This window comes from Neodiprion fabricii, chromosome 1 (genome assembly GCF_021155785.1).
Source record: "Neodiprion fabricii isolate iyNeoFabr1 chromosome 1, iyNeoFabr1.1, whole genome shotgun sequence".
NCBI classification, from domain to species: Eukaryota; Metazoa; Arthropoda; class Insecta; order Hymenoptera; family Diprionidae; genus Neodiprion; species Neodiprion fabricii.
The window spans coordinates 4450156-4466765 of record NC_060239.1 but is presented as its reverse complement, the minus strand read 5'-3'; the positions used below and the strand labels follow the sequence as shown (position 1 = coordinate 4466765).

The window sequence follows — 16610 nt, the reverse complement described above, 5'->3', positions numbered from 1 at the left end:
TATTTTTACTGCTGAGCCTAGTTTTTGTTCAATTCGTATTTCTTTATTCTTAGCTTGGTATTTTTTCGCATCTACTATTTATTCGATACAAAAAAAAAAAAACTTATAACACCCACGCGAGTTCAACATACCGCATAACATATACTCGTGTATATGATTATCGATCGGAAGTAAAGTTATGTTCGTGATAATGACAAAAACGCCGATAAGTGTCCGAAAGTTGTTGAGACATTAGAATAAAGTTTCGTCAAGCGTAAATTATTCGACCGAGGCTTCGAGTCATTCCAAGCAATCGCAACCACAGTCAGACATTAATTTCCGGCAAAGAGTTGAGAGCTTATAATTTAGGCAAAAGTCCGAGCAGGGTGCGTATTTGAAATAAAATCTAATGAAACGAAAGTGAAAGGTGAGGTAAGGAAAGTTTAAGGGAAAAGGTCAAAGGTCTGGGTAATGGCAATTTATGTAGAAAAATGTAACGAATTTCAGGGAATTCAGGGATAGTCGTCCAGAGCTTTGGCCTTTTTACCGTCGAGCATAGTGAAAATTCTCGCGAGAATAATTTTTAACCCGCGTCGCGTACACCTACGCAATTCTTTGGCGAAAGGAGGATGCGAAATAAAAATAAAAAGAATAACGGAAAATCTACCGGCAAGCTCTTCAAGCTCCGAGTTGAAAATAAACTCTAATGAAGCCTTAAGTGAGGTCAGGACGAAGTCATAGGTCGTGGTTGTGGCAGTTCGCATTTCTAACCCTTTCGTAATTTCCCGAGTTCATTTCGCAGTCGGATATAAACAGTCAGCGGACGCTCATTGTTAGTCTCCCCGGTAGAATTTCCCGCCCCGTATAAATGCTGGAACAATTCTCTGCGGCTGGAATCGTATCAGCGGCCATGATATCGTTCCAACGTGTCTACCATTATTTCCCGTCTCCAGCGAGTGCTAACTCTTGCCTATATCCCGCAGGTATAACGAAACATCGCGGGGAAGAGAATTTAAACTCCGCGGATGGGCTTGATTAAATTTCGCTGTTTATAGCGATACGGAGAAACTGCGCCAAGTTAATTCCTTCACTTGATTTAACGCGAAATCGCAGCTGCACTCTGGAATCTAATGTCGCGACGGCCACTAATTGTAAGCTAAGAATAATCGATGCGTCTAATTAATTGGGTCGAAAAACATAATCAGACACGACTCGTTCGAATCGGTGAAAATTAATCGATTCATCGATTATTTCGTATTTTCTTTTTTTTCAAACGGTGCGTACGAAACCAAAATTATGTCATCTTTAGTACGCAGTCTTAAGAACGGAAAAGTTTTTTGACAATTTATGATTTCGTTCAAAATATTCTTCAATATCAGGTAAAAATATTCATTTATCTTTCACTTATTGTATAAAATATATACTCAGTAATTAAGACAACGGTAATAATTGATACTATAATCGCATAAATTGATATTGTATTGCGTCGTTCACGCGAGTAAAAAACAATAACTGATTACGAGGAAAAATAATCGATTTAATCAAAAATCGACTTTTTTTTTTTGGTCATTCTTAGAATTCAGGCGACTGATCGTCCTTTTGACTTGTGTTTTGGAAATTCTCACGAAAAAAACGTAGATGGAATATAATTACAAGAAAGTTGATTATCCTCTTCTTGGACTTTCGGAGTAATAAGACGAATCCTCCTTTCTTTTGACAGCGTTTCAACGCTTTTACTCCTCAAACGAATCCTTGTCGTTCAGTTACTTTTACTTTTCCTCGGATTCCCTCGGCTTAATGTTATAATCCCGCACGCATTATTCGGGAAACGATAATTTATCGTACTAAATAGTGCTTTGGGTTGGTTAATCGATCCTCCGAGAATTTTCGTCTTTGATATACCAATATCACAAATTCGTGTTATTTCATAACCGCAAAAATGAGTATTTTTTCAGTCAATTATCCGCGCGTAACATTATTTTTTCTTAACTCTGCATCGTTGATCTGATCGTTTACCGTTTTTCCGTTTACACGTCGACGTTATCTTGGTATAAAACCGAAACAATTCATGATTAGTCTTTAATTTTTTAATTTCACAAAGTTTTCTTTTACACCATTTTTTTTCTCCCTTCCTAACCGTCTAATAAGAATTTTTCCTCAAAGCAACCGTTCGTTTCAATTTAGCGCGTTTAAGGGGGAGAAAAAAAAGCACAGTATCACTGCAATTCGCACCTGTAACATTATACTCATTGTCAGCTTGATTCTTCTTGTTTACTTACTTTTCTGCTTCAAAGAATACGCAAATCGCTGGTCAGTATAATACCCGCGGTGTTTCCATTGCCATAATTATAATCAAGCACACTAACGCCTGTAAGATCCGATGAAAGATGTTCTTCTTCTACACGATACACGATACTTGAGAATAAATATAAATCATCAATGGTAAGGGTCAGACGCAAGTAGTTTTGCGGTAGAACGCCTCGTATAATAATATTAGTCGAAGGTGGGTATAAATAACACGTCGTAGACGTGATATCAGCCGTACCGTCAATAATACATCAGTTAAACCTGAATTATATACCACGCACGTCCATCACCTTTCACGTCATCGAGATATTACAACACACCGGCTGAAGCTCTAACAGCTGATAACGATCCGCGAACTACATGTGAAAAATAGATGTTGAATAACACGAGGGGTCAGTCATCGCGTCAGATTGGATGAGAGAAAAAAAAAAAGAAACAGAAAACCGGGAGGAGCGAAATGTGCGTACCTATGTTGTGGAATTACAATTGTTTTTTAAATTTAATTTATTCGAACAAAAATTATAGTACAAAGACCTAGACGGAATGAAACTTGCAAAAAAATGTTGAGACATTTCTCCGCGTTTTCCTCAATCTATTTCATTATACTATCTACCATATACCGATGATGACAAAAATAAATGTTTTTTTTTTTTTTAATGTAGTGTCTCGTTCATTTACTTGCGAAATTTTAATATACATCGTTTCTGTTTACGTACGGATTTGGCCAGCTGTTTCTACCATTTAAAACTAATACTGCAAATTGATAAAGCTAATGGTTCCCGTTTCATCGCCGGTTCGATGAATAATCCACGGCGCAAGAAACTGGCATAACAAAAACATCGCATTATCGAGCACCACTTTATTTATTCCGAGGCTTCGGTTAATCGAGCAAGCATCGCGATGCGTCGAGGCGTCGCGGCGTCGTCCTGCTGGCCGGGAGTTCCAGTTAGCAGCGCAAGTGTCGTTTCATTCATGGATATTTGAGTGTAATTGGCAAGTAGTACGAGTCGTCGGGATGACGAGCCGCATGTTTGCGTTGCGCACGCAACTCCGAGGGAACTTGATAGCGGCTGAGACTCGGTCAGTGTCTTCGAAGCTGGTCTGGCGCACGGTGCTTTCGGATCTGGCGAGAGAAATTTGCCTGTAAAGTTTCACCTAGTCGGCTGCCCTTGGCACTTCGAGGGAATAAACGAATGAAAACGGGCTTCACGGATGCTGAATAAAGTAACGTGTCAGAGGTTATTGATATCAGGGACAAACTTTGTTGAGTTTTAGTTTTCGCCCTGACGGTTAAAGCGAAAATAAGAACTCTCAGTCCCAGTGTGTCGATGATCGATTTATCCCGTAAAACGAGTTTGTTTTCTTTAGTCAGAAAGTAAACATCTCTTCTCACTCTTCGTTCTTCCTCCGAAGCAATCGTGCTTTAATTTTGTTCTCATCGTCTTCTTGTACGTTTTTCAAGTCACACGGTTCAACGATGAGATCGGGCGACTCGGAGCTCGACCATCGGTGATTGATTAATTACTGCACAGCTAAAGCCGCCGGTCAGGAAATCATGAAGAATGTGGATACCGAACGGTTGTACAATTGCAGTGCTGTTGTGCTTCGGCAGGATTTGTCAACGGTGCGTGAACTGAACAGAAGTGATCTTTTGAACGCTCTTGAGGAGGCGCTTTCCGGTTCCATCGCGAGGGAACAACTTCGCGACAAGTTGTCCGTCTGTCTGTTTCCTGGTCAGCCGAAACCCTACGATTTACCATGGTGGGAAAAGCTCTCCTGGGCTCTGGTATTCACGGCTATGCTGCTGGTAGCTATAGGCGGAAATGCGATAGTCATGTGGATCGTTCTTGGTGAGTAAATGACCGCAATGTGTACATGCCCGAAAGATATTTATTAAAGTGCCACTCTATTTGTTCGCGTTTTAATCGACCGAGTTTCCTGTAATTCAATTATCCCAGCTCCAGGGTTCAAACCTCTCCGCAAGGTTAATTGCTTCAACACCGCGTTGTTTCCTAAAACCGATAAACGCTTTGTGGTTGTGCCTACCCTTAATACTCTCCGCGATTTATACGCGCGTAACTGATCGCAACTATTTGCAGAGTTTATAATCCAATGGTATGTAGGCATCAACTTTTCTCATTACTTTTACCTCTGCGGAATTTCTAATTTGATTATGTATAAATATGATATCCAAAAATGGATCAGATTTTTATTCTACCACGAAACATTTGGGAAAAGGTTTCTTAATACATTCGAAAATTATTGGAAGATATTGAATTTTCGTAGTATCGATTTTTGGCAAATCGTTATTATACGTGTCGAAAAAAATAAAAATTCCTTGTATGAATTACCGATAAAAAATCAGTTCACCTTTTCAGTATTACCGTTGAAATATAACAGGCAGGTAATTAATTCTGTGATCTTACATTGCATTGCAATTCGTTTTAAATACAATTCAACCTCGACTTTGTCCTTGGCTGTGGAAACGACGCTTTTGTCCTATGCGGAATAACTTGCATAATTCAAAATTTCAATTAAAATTTATTTCAACCCGACCTAGGTGTATGTAGAAGGAATCAATTGTTCCTTCACGCTTGATTGCTTTATACAGGCTTGACACTGCAGGCGGGAATTTTTCCGTGTAAAAAATCTGGTTTTAATTTAAACGAACCGATTGTTCGTAGCTCGCTAGCTGTGATACAATTTGTACTTTTGACGAGGTAGAATTGCGAATTCTTTGGCCTCGATGCATTTTTTGAAACGTAGATGTAACAAGTAGAGGGTGTAACGTAACAAACTGCGTACGTTAATTCATGCGTGTTTTATTTTATTTTCCAATTTCTGTGTAGGTATTTTTCGAAAAAGGTTAAATTGCTACTTTATATTCGAGTCAAGGGTTTCTTGTGGCAAACAAACTTGGGCCTTTATTTTTTTTAACCCTATACGCTTTCGAATATTTCAACTCATTTTTCGGCCCCGTAAACAGAGACTCGACCCAGCCGCGATAGACGTTAAAAAATTCTACGTTTGAAGCTGATTTTTCCGATCACCGCAGCTTCTCTGCCGCGTAAGCTCTTCGAATATTCATCAAAAAGAGAACAATAATAACGCGTACGAATCAACCTTACGCAGGGAAGAAATCGTATACTTTTTTTTTCCATCGACGTCTCCCAAGGGAAGTATTAAAAGAACAAAGACTTAATTGGATTTGTGGCCGCGGTGCATTTCATTAATTCAATGAATTTCTCCTTTCCTTTTCCTTCTCCGATTACACGGACCCATGAGATTCGCCGCTTTCCACTCGGCCGAAATCGTATAATCATTTTCCCGTTCGGGTAATTTTAATTTTCATTCTCTCTAATTTTTCATCCGTTTTTTCATATCTCGCAAAATGTCTTTCAAATTATTTCGCGTCAATATGTTTGACAACGTTATTTAACAACCCTTATCGATTCGCACGACGTCTTGTTCTCCGCACTTAACGTTTTTCCATTTTCTCAAACTAGTATAATATTCGCTTTTCCCGAATCGTATAATACCGAGTATATCGTTGTATATACCAAGGTCGAATCTCCGAGCTCAAATCACACTCAACAATTTTTTAACAAATCCTCGTCCGTTTCAACCGCGACGAAGCTTCGCGTTCCAACGTGACCGTAAACAGCGAATGTATTTTGGGCGTATACACGATAGTGTGCGTTCGCATCCTAACCGAGAGGTGCGTCGTAGGGTGGAGTCATTAGCGGAAGGCACAATGCAGGGTGTAATTATAAACAAGCCTTGAAAGCACGGCCACAACTTGCGGTAAATAAAATAATTAAAGGGGTAAGAATGGCGCAGCAAATTCTCCTTGGAAAATATTATTATTATACGTGTATCGGCCATTCCGCCAAATTCTATACGCGCAACGTAAAATAGAAGTCATTCCGTGGATCGAACTCCCGCAAAAATTTCACTCGTTGTAGGTTGCAGGTATTTTGTTCCCGGATGTTGTAACTCTGAACTTAGCACGTCTGCTGGCCGAAAAATGTTTCCTCGACTTCTCGTTTCGTGGTAGAAGATTCGGTGTCGGCGCGATGTTATAACAACGCGTACAAGCTTCGAGCACATCGGAAATTATACGCACAACCAAATGCGTCGGATCAGACGACGATCCGTCGAGTATGAAAACTGATTTCTGAATATTCCATGGGAATTGGTGGGAGGAAATTTGATCATATCGCTGGTGGGTCTAACTCCTAGCAAAATATAGTATAGCTATGAAACAGTCGCGTCGAACATTCAGCCGGATATTTGAATAAAAATGCTGATCGTATTCGACAGCGACGAGATTTTGTATATCGTTTTCGGAACCACGAGATAAATAAAATTGACGCTACAGATTCTGTTTGAGACATTATGTAAGTATTACATCGACAAACGCTGAATCATTACTCAGTTTCGAATGAGAGTGCCGAAATTTTACATCCGAGAATATTATTATTATTAATCACACTGTATCCGCGTGAATTTTCTTCCATTTTCGTTCATTCTTTTTTCTTTTTTTTTTTCTTCTTCGCCCCGAGTAGAAAAAAGGAATCACCACCATTTTTCTCACCTGATATATTTTTCACACGCCCATCGTCCCTGCGAGACAGACAATAACTATGAAATTTGCGAGTGGGCGGTTTATATATGCATGTATACATATATGATATAATATAGAGCTAAAAAACCGCGGAGAATTTATTTCGCGGAAAAGTTTGAACGCGTGAAATAGTTTCGACTTTTTCTCTTTTGTTGTACGTATAAATTGCGAATCGCTTTGTATTAAACGTACAAATATTATGTGGAGTTTTTCTCTCGAGTTTTTATAAAATTCAAGCGTGCAGTAGAATAAATTATTAAATACTTTTAGTCGTCGTTTTATACACGTTTCGGGAAAAAACCGGCAATTAGAATAATCACAGTCGGTGTTTCAAGTCGAACTATATATGTATACGTATAACACGTACTTGGATGTTATATTTTACACGCACGTTACCAGGGCAATACACAAGTTATTCACCCCTTTCGTTATTATTATTACTGGCACATTAGGAGGTAAATTTGCGGTGCACACGAGGCGGTTTATAATACAGAAGGTAAACTTATAAACTTAATTTTCTCGAGGCTTGCCTTGTTTGCTACGAAACTATGTAGGTATGTGCCTACTCGGGCTTTCTGATTACCAAATAATTGGCCGGAAGTGAATTTCAAGGTGAAATCCCGGCAAAACCGCTGACGCGAACTACGCTTGTACAACAATGACCTTGCACAAGAATAGTCCCGATAAATAATTCCGCGATGAAAAACTGTACGAAATATTATTGCGCGGGTAGATTATACGTGTAATCTAAGCTGTAGAAGTAATTGTTCGGGATATTTAATCCGTAGTTTTGTAATTTCGAAAAAAAATTCAGCAGGAAAGCTGAATTAATTGTAAATAAATCCAATATCGAATTGGCTATTGATTGGAATTCCTCGTTTCGAATCCAGTCTGCCGTATGCTAGAAGAAAAAGAGAAAGAAAGTACAACGAACGTTTCGCGAAAAGAGCGAAAAGTGAGTTTTTTGGCGGATGGCTGAACCAATATTTCTATATTAGCTTCTTGTTTTTCTTTCCCTAACGCCAGGTATAATTTTATATTAGACCCGGTTGCAAACCAGCCTCGTATATCGGTTGCTTCTGTAGCCAGCTCGTGAGCTTATCGGGAATTTTAATGCGAACTGCTGAAACTACCGACCCCGAAGCTCGTAAGAGGGTCTCGAGATAGTCGGAAAATCGCTGGGACATATCCGACCGAGATATTCGACAATTAGCATCGCGAATCTGATTCTAAGTCGTGGACGAAACTCGATTTTATACTTCTTCCCCATCTTGTCGAGTTTTCTTAAAGCTTCGTCGTTGTTTCGTTGGGGTGGTAATGAGGAAAATAAGTTTTGTCTGTAACGGTTCTTTTTTTTTTTTTTTTTTTGCTAAGAAAATTAAACTGAGTACCGGACATTTTCAATTTCATCACTTTCAAGATGTTTTTAATATCGTGTATAGATTGGTTGCACACTTGAAAAAACTGGAATTTTTAGGGGATTTTTAATTTTGTCATGGTAAAAACTGATAATATCAGTTTTCTATCATGGGAATTAGAAATGATTTTTTTGAGCTAACAGGTTTACTTTTTTTTCGTCAAGGAAAGAAATTGGATTGAACTGACTTTTTTTTTGTATATTATATTCTTCTTCAATTCGAATTGAATTTTAACCGAATATAGAGTTAATAAGCTGAACGATTTATTATGATTAATTAAAAAAAGTAATTATTCGAATTTCGACACGTCTTTGTTAGCCTGAAAATCATCCCCTCGTTCATTTCCTTTATCTCTTAAATTTTTCCCACGTCGCAGAGCACAAAGCCGATGTTAATTTTCAAGGAGAGTTGACTCGTCAGTTTTATTGAACAGAAAAAACTTAGATCCCTCTACGTTTCTACGGAACATTTCACCGTCTTTTGAACTAGTAAAATTAATCACTGACAAACGATCAAAGCTTTAGATTTTTCTTAATTTAATCCGTTTCTTTTACTCATATCTTCAGTCCAATTATTCGTTTGCAGTAAAGTTTCCAGCCGGCCGTAATTAGTCAGTTTTACATTTTAGGAAAATCTTCAACTTCTTGTAAAGTAAACAACAGCTGATTCTCTGTTAAAGAAATGTTATTCTATTAGAGTCGTTTTTAAAAAAAAAACCTTTTTCTTCACAATGTTCTCAAATTTCTCGCATGAAGAATTTTCTATCAAAAGTTTTCGTGCTCGTATTACGATAAATCAGAATTCTTTTCTGTAGAGTCAGAGAAGCTGAAAATTAAAATTGCACGACTTCCTTACCCGCTTGTTACTTGAAACTGTCTCCCTTTTTTTCCCCCCCTTCTCATTCATATCGTGTAAGCCTGGATCGATCTTCGTCGTAAAAAAGTAATTGAAATATTGATGAAATCTGTGTTCTTCCAATTTTCCAAAAGTCGATATATATATATCGCATACACGTCATAATATCATCAGCCCTCTTTGATCCACGATGTAAATATAATATAACGGGATAAAATTTTTCTTTGGGATACGATACTTTTCTGAAAATTCCACCCCTTCGACAGAAATCTAACGACTTGGTAAATAACTTCCCCGTATCCAATATCAGCCGAATTTGTTTACCTGTACGGTTTTGCAAATACGTACGTACGTACATTGCTACCGCGAATTTATTCGCCGTTTGTAACGTACCTGCCTCAAGTTGTGTTCTTTTTTTTTTGTTGTTTTTTTTTTTTTTTTCTGTTTGTCTTTCGTTTCCCTACCGCGGAGCTCTTTTTCTCCCTCGTGTTCCGCATGTAATTACACTACAAGGTAGGTTCATTCGCAGGGAATTATACTTATACAACCCTCGTCATTCCCCTGAGAGGTCATTACACAATTTAATAGAGAAACGTGTTGAAAGATCGTTTCGACCGATATAAAATCGCTGCCGAGGTTCTTCTCAGCGATTCCCGCATTCTTCGCATTTCGCATCTCGAACGAGAACGCTCGACCATTCAGCCTTAATTCGCCTTGTTTTCTGCCAGGCTAGACTCTGGAATTTAATTGAAAGATTATCTCCTCCCTTATATTTCTAATCCCGCGGTCGTCCTTTTCCCCCTTTCTTACATCCCGTACAAGATAGCTTCTGAGACTGCAAATTCTTCGTTGTTTCTAGATTTTTCCTTCGTTGTTGTTGTTGTTGTTATTATTCTCATTGTCTTTTCCTTTTCGTACGTCAGATTTATACGTAAACTCGGTGTCAACGCTATTTCCGTTTCACCCTTTTTCGTCCACCCCTCTCTATATACACAGATCTTCGCGCCTTGCGTGATTGATTGTATATATTTTGGCGCCAATGTGATTTTACCGATTCGTCGACGTTTTATATCGACGGGATTTTGCCGAAAATTGAGAATGCTTCGTACACGTCGATCGCCCCATTATCCTCACGACACTCCCCTCCCCCATTCGCCATTTTCTCGACGACTTGCCAATTTCCCGATCTCAGTGCTTCGCTTAGTTCTCCACCTGCTCCGCCCTAAGGAAGTATATTTTTTCCATCCCGGCACTCGTCGGGATTATAAGAACGCGCGGCTTTTTCTCACTTCGCACATCTTCTCCACCAATGACGTATACCTATGTGAAAGAAAACGCACGTACACGTGTATAGTGTGTATACCCTATCGGAATGATTTGCCGGCGTTATCTGCAGCCTCGAATCTTCATCCGGATTCCTTCACCTCCCATCAGCCTCGAATCACGTCATTGTTTAAGGCTCAAGTTTTCATCCGCACTCTCAGCCGGGCTCGAATGGGGTTGGCAAGTAAAACGCGCAGTTTGTTAGCGTCTTTTTTTAGAGAGGAGGCGAAAAATTTTGAACAAATCGCAACTTTACTCCGATTACGCGAAAATAGTGCGGGACGGATTTCACTGCGATTTCTTGGTCCAAGATTTATGATATAGCGAGACGATGACGAGGAAATTATATGTTGAAGTGTATTCGCGATCTTTGCGAAAGAATTCTTTTCTACGCATTACGAGATTATTTGTCTTTCGATCGAATAGAATAGAACATACCAGTGCCAGTGTCAATTTCCCGCGAGATATTTGATGGATATATGGAGATAAGTTTATGGAGAAGTACAAAAAAGGAGAGAAGTGTTAGGCGCGTGTTCAGGGTGATCATTTTTTTTTCGGCTTTTCGACTATCGCGAACTTGTTATACGTAGGAAATTGAATTTCCGTGCGAAACGGATACTGCGAAGGAAAATGAAGGAAGAAGCAAGCGGAAAACGTATATGTATACTGTAGATCGAAACATTGCATCCGTGACTAATTTGAATCTAACGAAACGTCGGTCTTTCACTTTGGTCTGTAAATCCGACGGATTGAAACGTGTTACTAATTTCAACGGGCACGCGATTCGCTAGTCGGAACGAATCGAAAATTCGCATTTATAAAACGCTGATCCAATCGCTGGTATCTTTTCGCGAATTAGATGTTGCAACGAAGGGAGTTGAAGTTTGTAAATAAACGCATGATTCTCGCATATCAAATCAACCTGCAATTATAGTTTTGGAGCAAACGAGATTTTCGCATGCAGAGATTAAAATCTGTCTCGCTAAACGATTAGCATTTAATTATTAGCACAAATAAAAGTTTAATTGGATTCTCTTATAATTGCGTGTTTCGATGACTCGCAAAATTTGTTGCGTTTTCGGCGTTTATTACGTGTAACAAAGAAAGAAAAAAAAATTGCGAGCCGATAGGATGAGAAACGATTTACTCGATTTCGGTTTGAGGAGCTGCAGCTAGAAGCGAAAGATACGACGTTGAAAAACTTTTACCCTCTGACAATGAAAAATGAATAGAAAATCAATAGATCGCTGCGAGACGACTACGACTCAAATTGCAAACATTTTTTCAAACTTTTCTCTTAAGGTTAGTTCAAAGGGTCAAAGGGATAGAAAATGGCGACGCTTGTCGTCGATGGGTGACAAAAAGCAATTCGAAATTAGTTGAAACTCTTTCGCAGCCACTTGAGAATGCCGGACGCGTTCTCTGGAAACTTTATAAATTATCCGTCTGCTCCTATTCTCTCGTTCTTCAGAGTGGATTAAGCTCGAGTTCCCAGATATGATAACCGGAAGATATCGGATGAATCGTCTGTGAATAATTCGATGGGATTAAATATTCGCTCTGAGATATATAACGCAAAATTTTTGCAAGATTAAATCAAGGGGCGTTCAACGGGAGCAAATATTGACACGATGATTACTCATACATTTTACAGAGTGATCGCAACGATTTCATAAAATTTCTTGCGATTACAAAGAGACTTCTCTGTGATCCTGAATGATTTCCCGTAACTACCAATCATTCCAAATGCAGAATTTTATCTTAATATTACTGATTTCAGTGTGATTTCGAGGATTACCAAACCATTTTGAATCAGGTTAACCTTAACCCTGGTGAAAATGTGTTCTACGATTTTCTACGAATTTTTATGGAAATTGGGACATTTCGTATAATTTTTTTTTATCGTAAATATGCACGTATGAAAATCAATATTTTATCAGTAATACAAATGTAGAACAAACTACAATTTTTAACGAAAATTAATAATTCTTCACGAAGAACTGTACATATTTACAACGTCGTGCGAAATAGTAAAAAACGTTCCAGTAGTAGTAGAAATTTTCACCAGGGGATAATTGCTCGAGTGAAATGACCGCTTGGATGAAATTATCCTGTAGGATATGCGGTGCCCTCTTATTTTTCACTCCAAAGTCATATCGTTTGTCCGACTTGACGTTGACAGAGATCCTTGTAAACTCGAGTGATAGTTGAGTACCGGAGAGTATATAAGGGGTCCATATAATATATCATATACGGAAGGTATCAACTTTATCTCCTCTATCGCTTATTACACACCCCTGGCTTTCAGCATTTTTCAAATCGCAGGCGCGAGTGTCTCCTCGGCGATAGCCGCACGTCGTTTTGCGATGATCCGCGACCCTGTCGGCCGTAATTCGTAAATGTGCCCGAGGAAGAGGTTCACGGTTATCGCCGGACGCTGAGAGCCGGCAAAGTGCCCGCCGAGTCACGACGTATTTACAAAAGTCGAGTCAACTTGCGTCTTTCTTTACACACACACACGCCCAAGATCTCTCGGGGGGGTTGGAAAATTTTCATCGCTCTATGTATCAGGCTTGTTGAATCTGCAGGGGGATTAAATATTGGCTCTGTGAAACAAGTCGTACGGTGAAGAGGGCAAAGCATTTGCGGGTCCTCCGTAGCTTCGGATTACGTGTAAGAATATATGGGGTATTCCATGCCAACTCAACGTATGTACTTTGAAAATTGACACTTTTCGTTTGGCGATCTTTTTCCATTCCGTTAAAAAAGGTTTTTGGATGTTTTTTCCAATTTTTTTTTTTTTTTTTGTCAAACCGTTGATGAGATATGAATTTTTTTAGTCTTTAAAAGACCTTAAAAAAAAAAAAAAAAAAATGATATTCAACATTGAAAGTAATTTCAAGTTGAAATGAAAATGTTTGTTTTTAATTTCATTTGTCATTTTTTAATTTCATATCTCAGATTGATTTATTTGCGTTTTATTGTTCAAGTAATACACTATTTTCGGCGTAACGAGAGTGTGACGTATATACTGAGAATTGTGCAAAATCTACGAGGTGGAAAATCTCAAGATGCGTTCTCGATCAACCGAAAACCAATGTTAACCGAATCGAAAATAATCCTTCTGGCTCAATGGAAAAAAGAATCGTCGGTTCGACGAAATATTTCTTTCGTGGGATAGGTAGAAAAATATTTTACTGCCGCGAATAATTTGTCGCGAAAGCGACCAAAGATTTGATGGAATTGACTAGACGGCGTAGATGTTTTTGAAACGATTAAAGATTTCGCGAAATGAAGTAAAAATTTAGATCGTGTAAGAAAATATTTGTTTGGCTCGAACAATTATTTTTTCATCGCTTGATTCTGGCATTGTAGATACACGATACGAAAGCAAATGTTGGGATAAGAGAGAGGCGATTAAGGCTTGAGAGACAAAAAATTCATCGCGTAAATTTATTCAGAGAAGAACTTGTATTTATGGTGATGAGGAAAATTTGAATATTCTCATAAGTGTTTTTCGATTGATTAGTTCAAATCGCGTTTTTCTTAAAAACTCACAGCGAACTCTTGTCTAGACCGCAGTTTTTTTTTTTTCTGTCAAACCATTATTTTTTCCTCTCTTGATTGATAGCCTCATTTGGTCGGTGTATAAAAAGTGAAAAAAGCTGATCTATATTGGGCGTTGAACGTGAAAACGAGTGCAAACTAACCGCCGGGAGATTGCAATAGCGATAACCCTAAAAACCGATCGAATCACCCCGGCCTAATAAAACTACGTACAGTATGTATAATTTTTTTCTTCATTACTGATTTATTGTCAAGGGAAAGCCTTGGATTCCTTACAAGCAACTTCCTCATCTACAGGTAGAAGTAAGACGTAGCCGAGTATTTAACGACTTGCCTTTAATTACATCTCCTAGAACAACGTGCGATACGTGTAACGACTGTGTGGCTGAAGAACGTTGGGAAAATTACCGTGAAATAAACTTTCTATAATATATAGATGTAATACGGTGCGGAGAATTGTCTCTTTAACTTTTACGTCGCCGAGTAAACTCTCCTAGACTCACTTCAGCTATGTTGAGTAAACTGCCGGTGGAAAGGTGTAAGAATCTACTATTTTTCAACTTTGACGGAACTTGACGATCGAATCTCTGTTCGAGTTATGAAAACTTAACCCCCCCCCCCCAGGCATGATTTTTCGGTTGAATATGCGGAGGTGATATTTACGTATGCATCTACGTACTTTAGGAGTGTTCGATTTCTCTCAAAATATGCGGTTGGCCGCGAGGAGACGATGATAAACGATCCGGAAGCCTCGTCGGAAAGTTTCCAATTTCTCACAATGAATCCCCGAGGTGAACCTTATCGCACGTCGTACTTGATACATCGGCGCGTGCATTACGTGGGCTAATATCTCGTGTGAGAAAAAACGAAATAAAAAAGCATACAAGCATACGTGTTTAAACTCTTTTTTTTTTTTTGTACGAATCGTTACTCATTTCGTCAAGATTGGAAGGTGCATTTTACTTGTTTATTCATTCACTTTTAAAAAATGTTTCCATGCTCCGTGCAGGTTTAGGGTAAATTCGAACGTCGATTTTGTGAAATTGAACATGTGATAATGTAATGTATGTATGTATACGTTGAAGAATGGTGAAAGAGTTTTATATAAATGTGCTACGCCGTTAATATGCATAAAAGATGACACCCTCCAATGTCGTTACCTCAAAGCTTTTTTGGCGGGGGATCAAGCGACGTCTGTCACTACTGTCCCCGTAAAATGACCGGTGATATGACGGAATGGATTTGGCGGGTCCGTGCTAAGGGAACCCTTGAAATGTCACCCGGTCAACCCGACATCGCCAAAGTGTTGGAAAAATAAAATATCGCAGATGTTACGTTTTTCTTAGACATTTCTTTTCATCGTTTTTGTCTTCTTGTTCTTCAGCTTGTTAATCATTACTGTTATTACTATTATTGTTATTGTCGTTATCGTTGCAATACTTCGAGGAAACTGCTCCATGCAGAAAAATGTCATACAAGGGACAATTTTGAGGGTGACACTTTGACGGTATAAAAATAAACTCGTGAATAAGTGGAGAAATATTTGGAGCCATTTTGTTTGTTGTTAACGTATGTACACATACCGTAGAGATCTGTAAAAAATCTGTACACCGAAATTTGGTGCAGAGGAGGGGGGGGGATATTTCTCTGGAAATTTTCAACGTCGTTTGAATTCCCGCGGTTTTGGTACCTCTGTTATCCCTGTGCAATTTTGAACCAGCTGACTTGGAAAATAGGCTTGGAAAATTCAACCTGGCACTGTAATAAGTATATTATCTCACCCGGTGCCAGTGCTAAATTTCAACTTTTCACTTTCCACTTTCCAAGAAACGTTTCATTGACGTGTATTAAAATTCAGGGAGCAAAATTTTCACAGGTCAAAAGTTATAATATAACAGGGATATAACAGGGGCCCTGGTTTAAGCTTCATTGATCGGCAGATAAGTTACAGCTGTGGATACGAAGCTTTTATATTGAAAAGCACTCGGTGAACGGTTTTCTACGGTAGCTAATTCCCGAAGGGGCACGGTAATGCAGTCGTGATGAAAAAAATTGGCTTCTTTGGAGTGGTTTTCGGCATTTATGATTGGAGAAAGGCGCGAGATAATTTTTTCCCGCCGAAATCAGCCGGCATCTATTTATGTGCCATACTTGCATTATACTTCAAAGGAACCCCGAAGTCAATCCCTGGAATGGGAACGTGCCGTTAGTAATTTTCTGCGAAGCACCAGCCTTAGTTCCTTGAAATTTGAAAATTTTGCGCCGCGTGTTATCATAATTCTTGCCTGAGGAAAATCCGAGCGTTTGAAAATCAGAGGTTGGACATTTTTCGAGCTGGAGAATTTTTTACTTTGATAAACACGGGGGATAAACAATTGGCAAACCTTGTATCGGGTGATAGAATACGGGAGAACTATTAATTCATTTAACTCTTTATACGAAAACCGTTTGAAAGAGAAGTTTTATTTACTGCAAGAGGTGGAAAAAGTTTCGAGTGTAAAGCAACAATAAAATTATTTGTTTCTTGCAGTTTT

General features: G+C 38.8%; 1 protein-coding gene across 3 annotated transcripts in view; it reads left to right on the top strand.

The window, feature by feature from the left end:
- The window catches only part of LOC124187726 (tachykinin-like peptides receptor 86C), a 75217-nt gene that overhangs the window by 7483 nt on the left and 51124 nt on the right, over window positions 1-16610 (top strand). For all 3 annotated transcript variants that reach the window (XM_046579791.1, XM_046579789.1, XM_046579792.1), the window contains exon 2: window positions 3469-4136. In XM_046579791.1, coding sequence (XP_046435747.1) covers window positions 3842-4136 — 295 coding nt within the window. In that variant the 5' untranslated portion in view covers window positions 3469-3841. The remainder of the gene's footprint in view (window positions 1-3468; window positions 4137-16610) is intronic.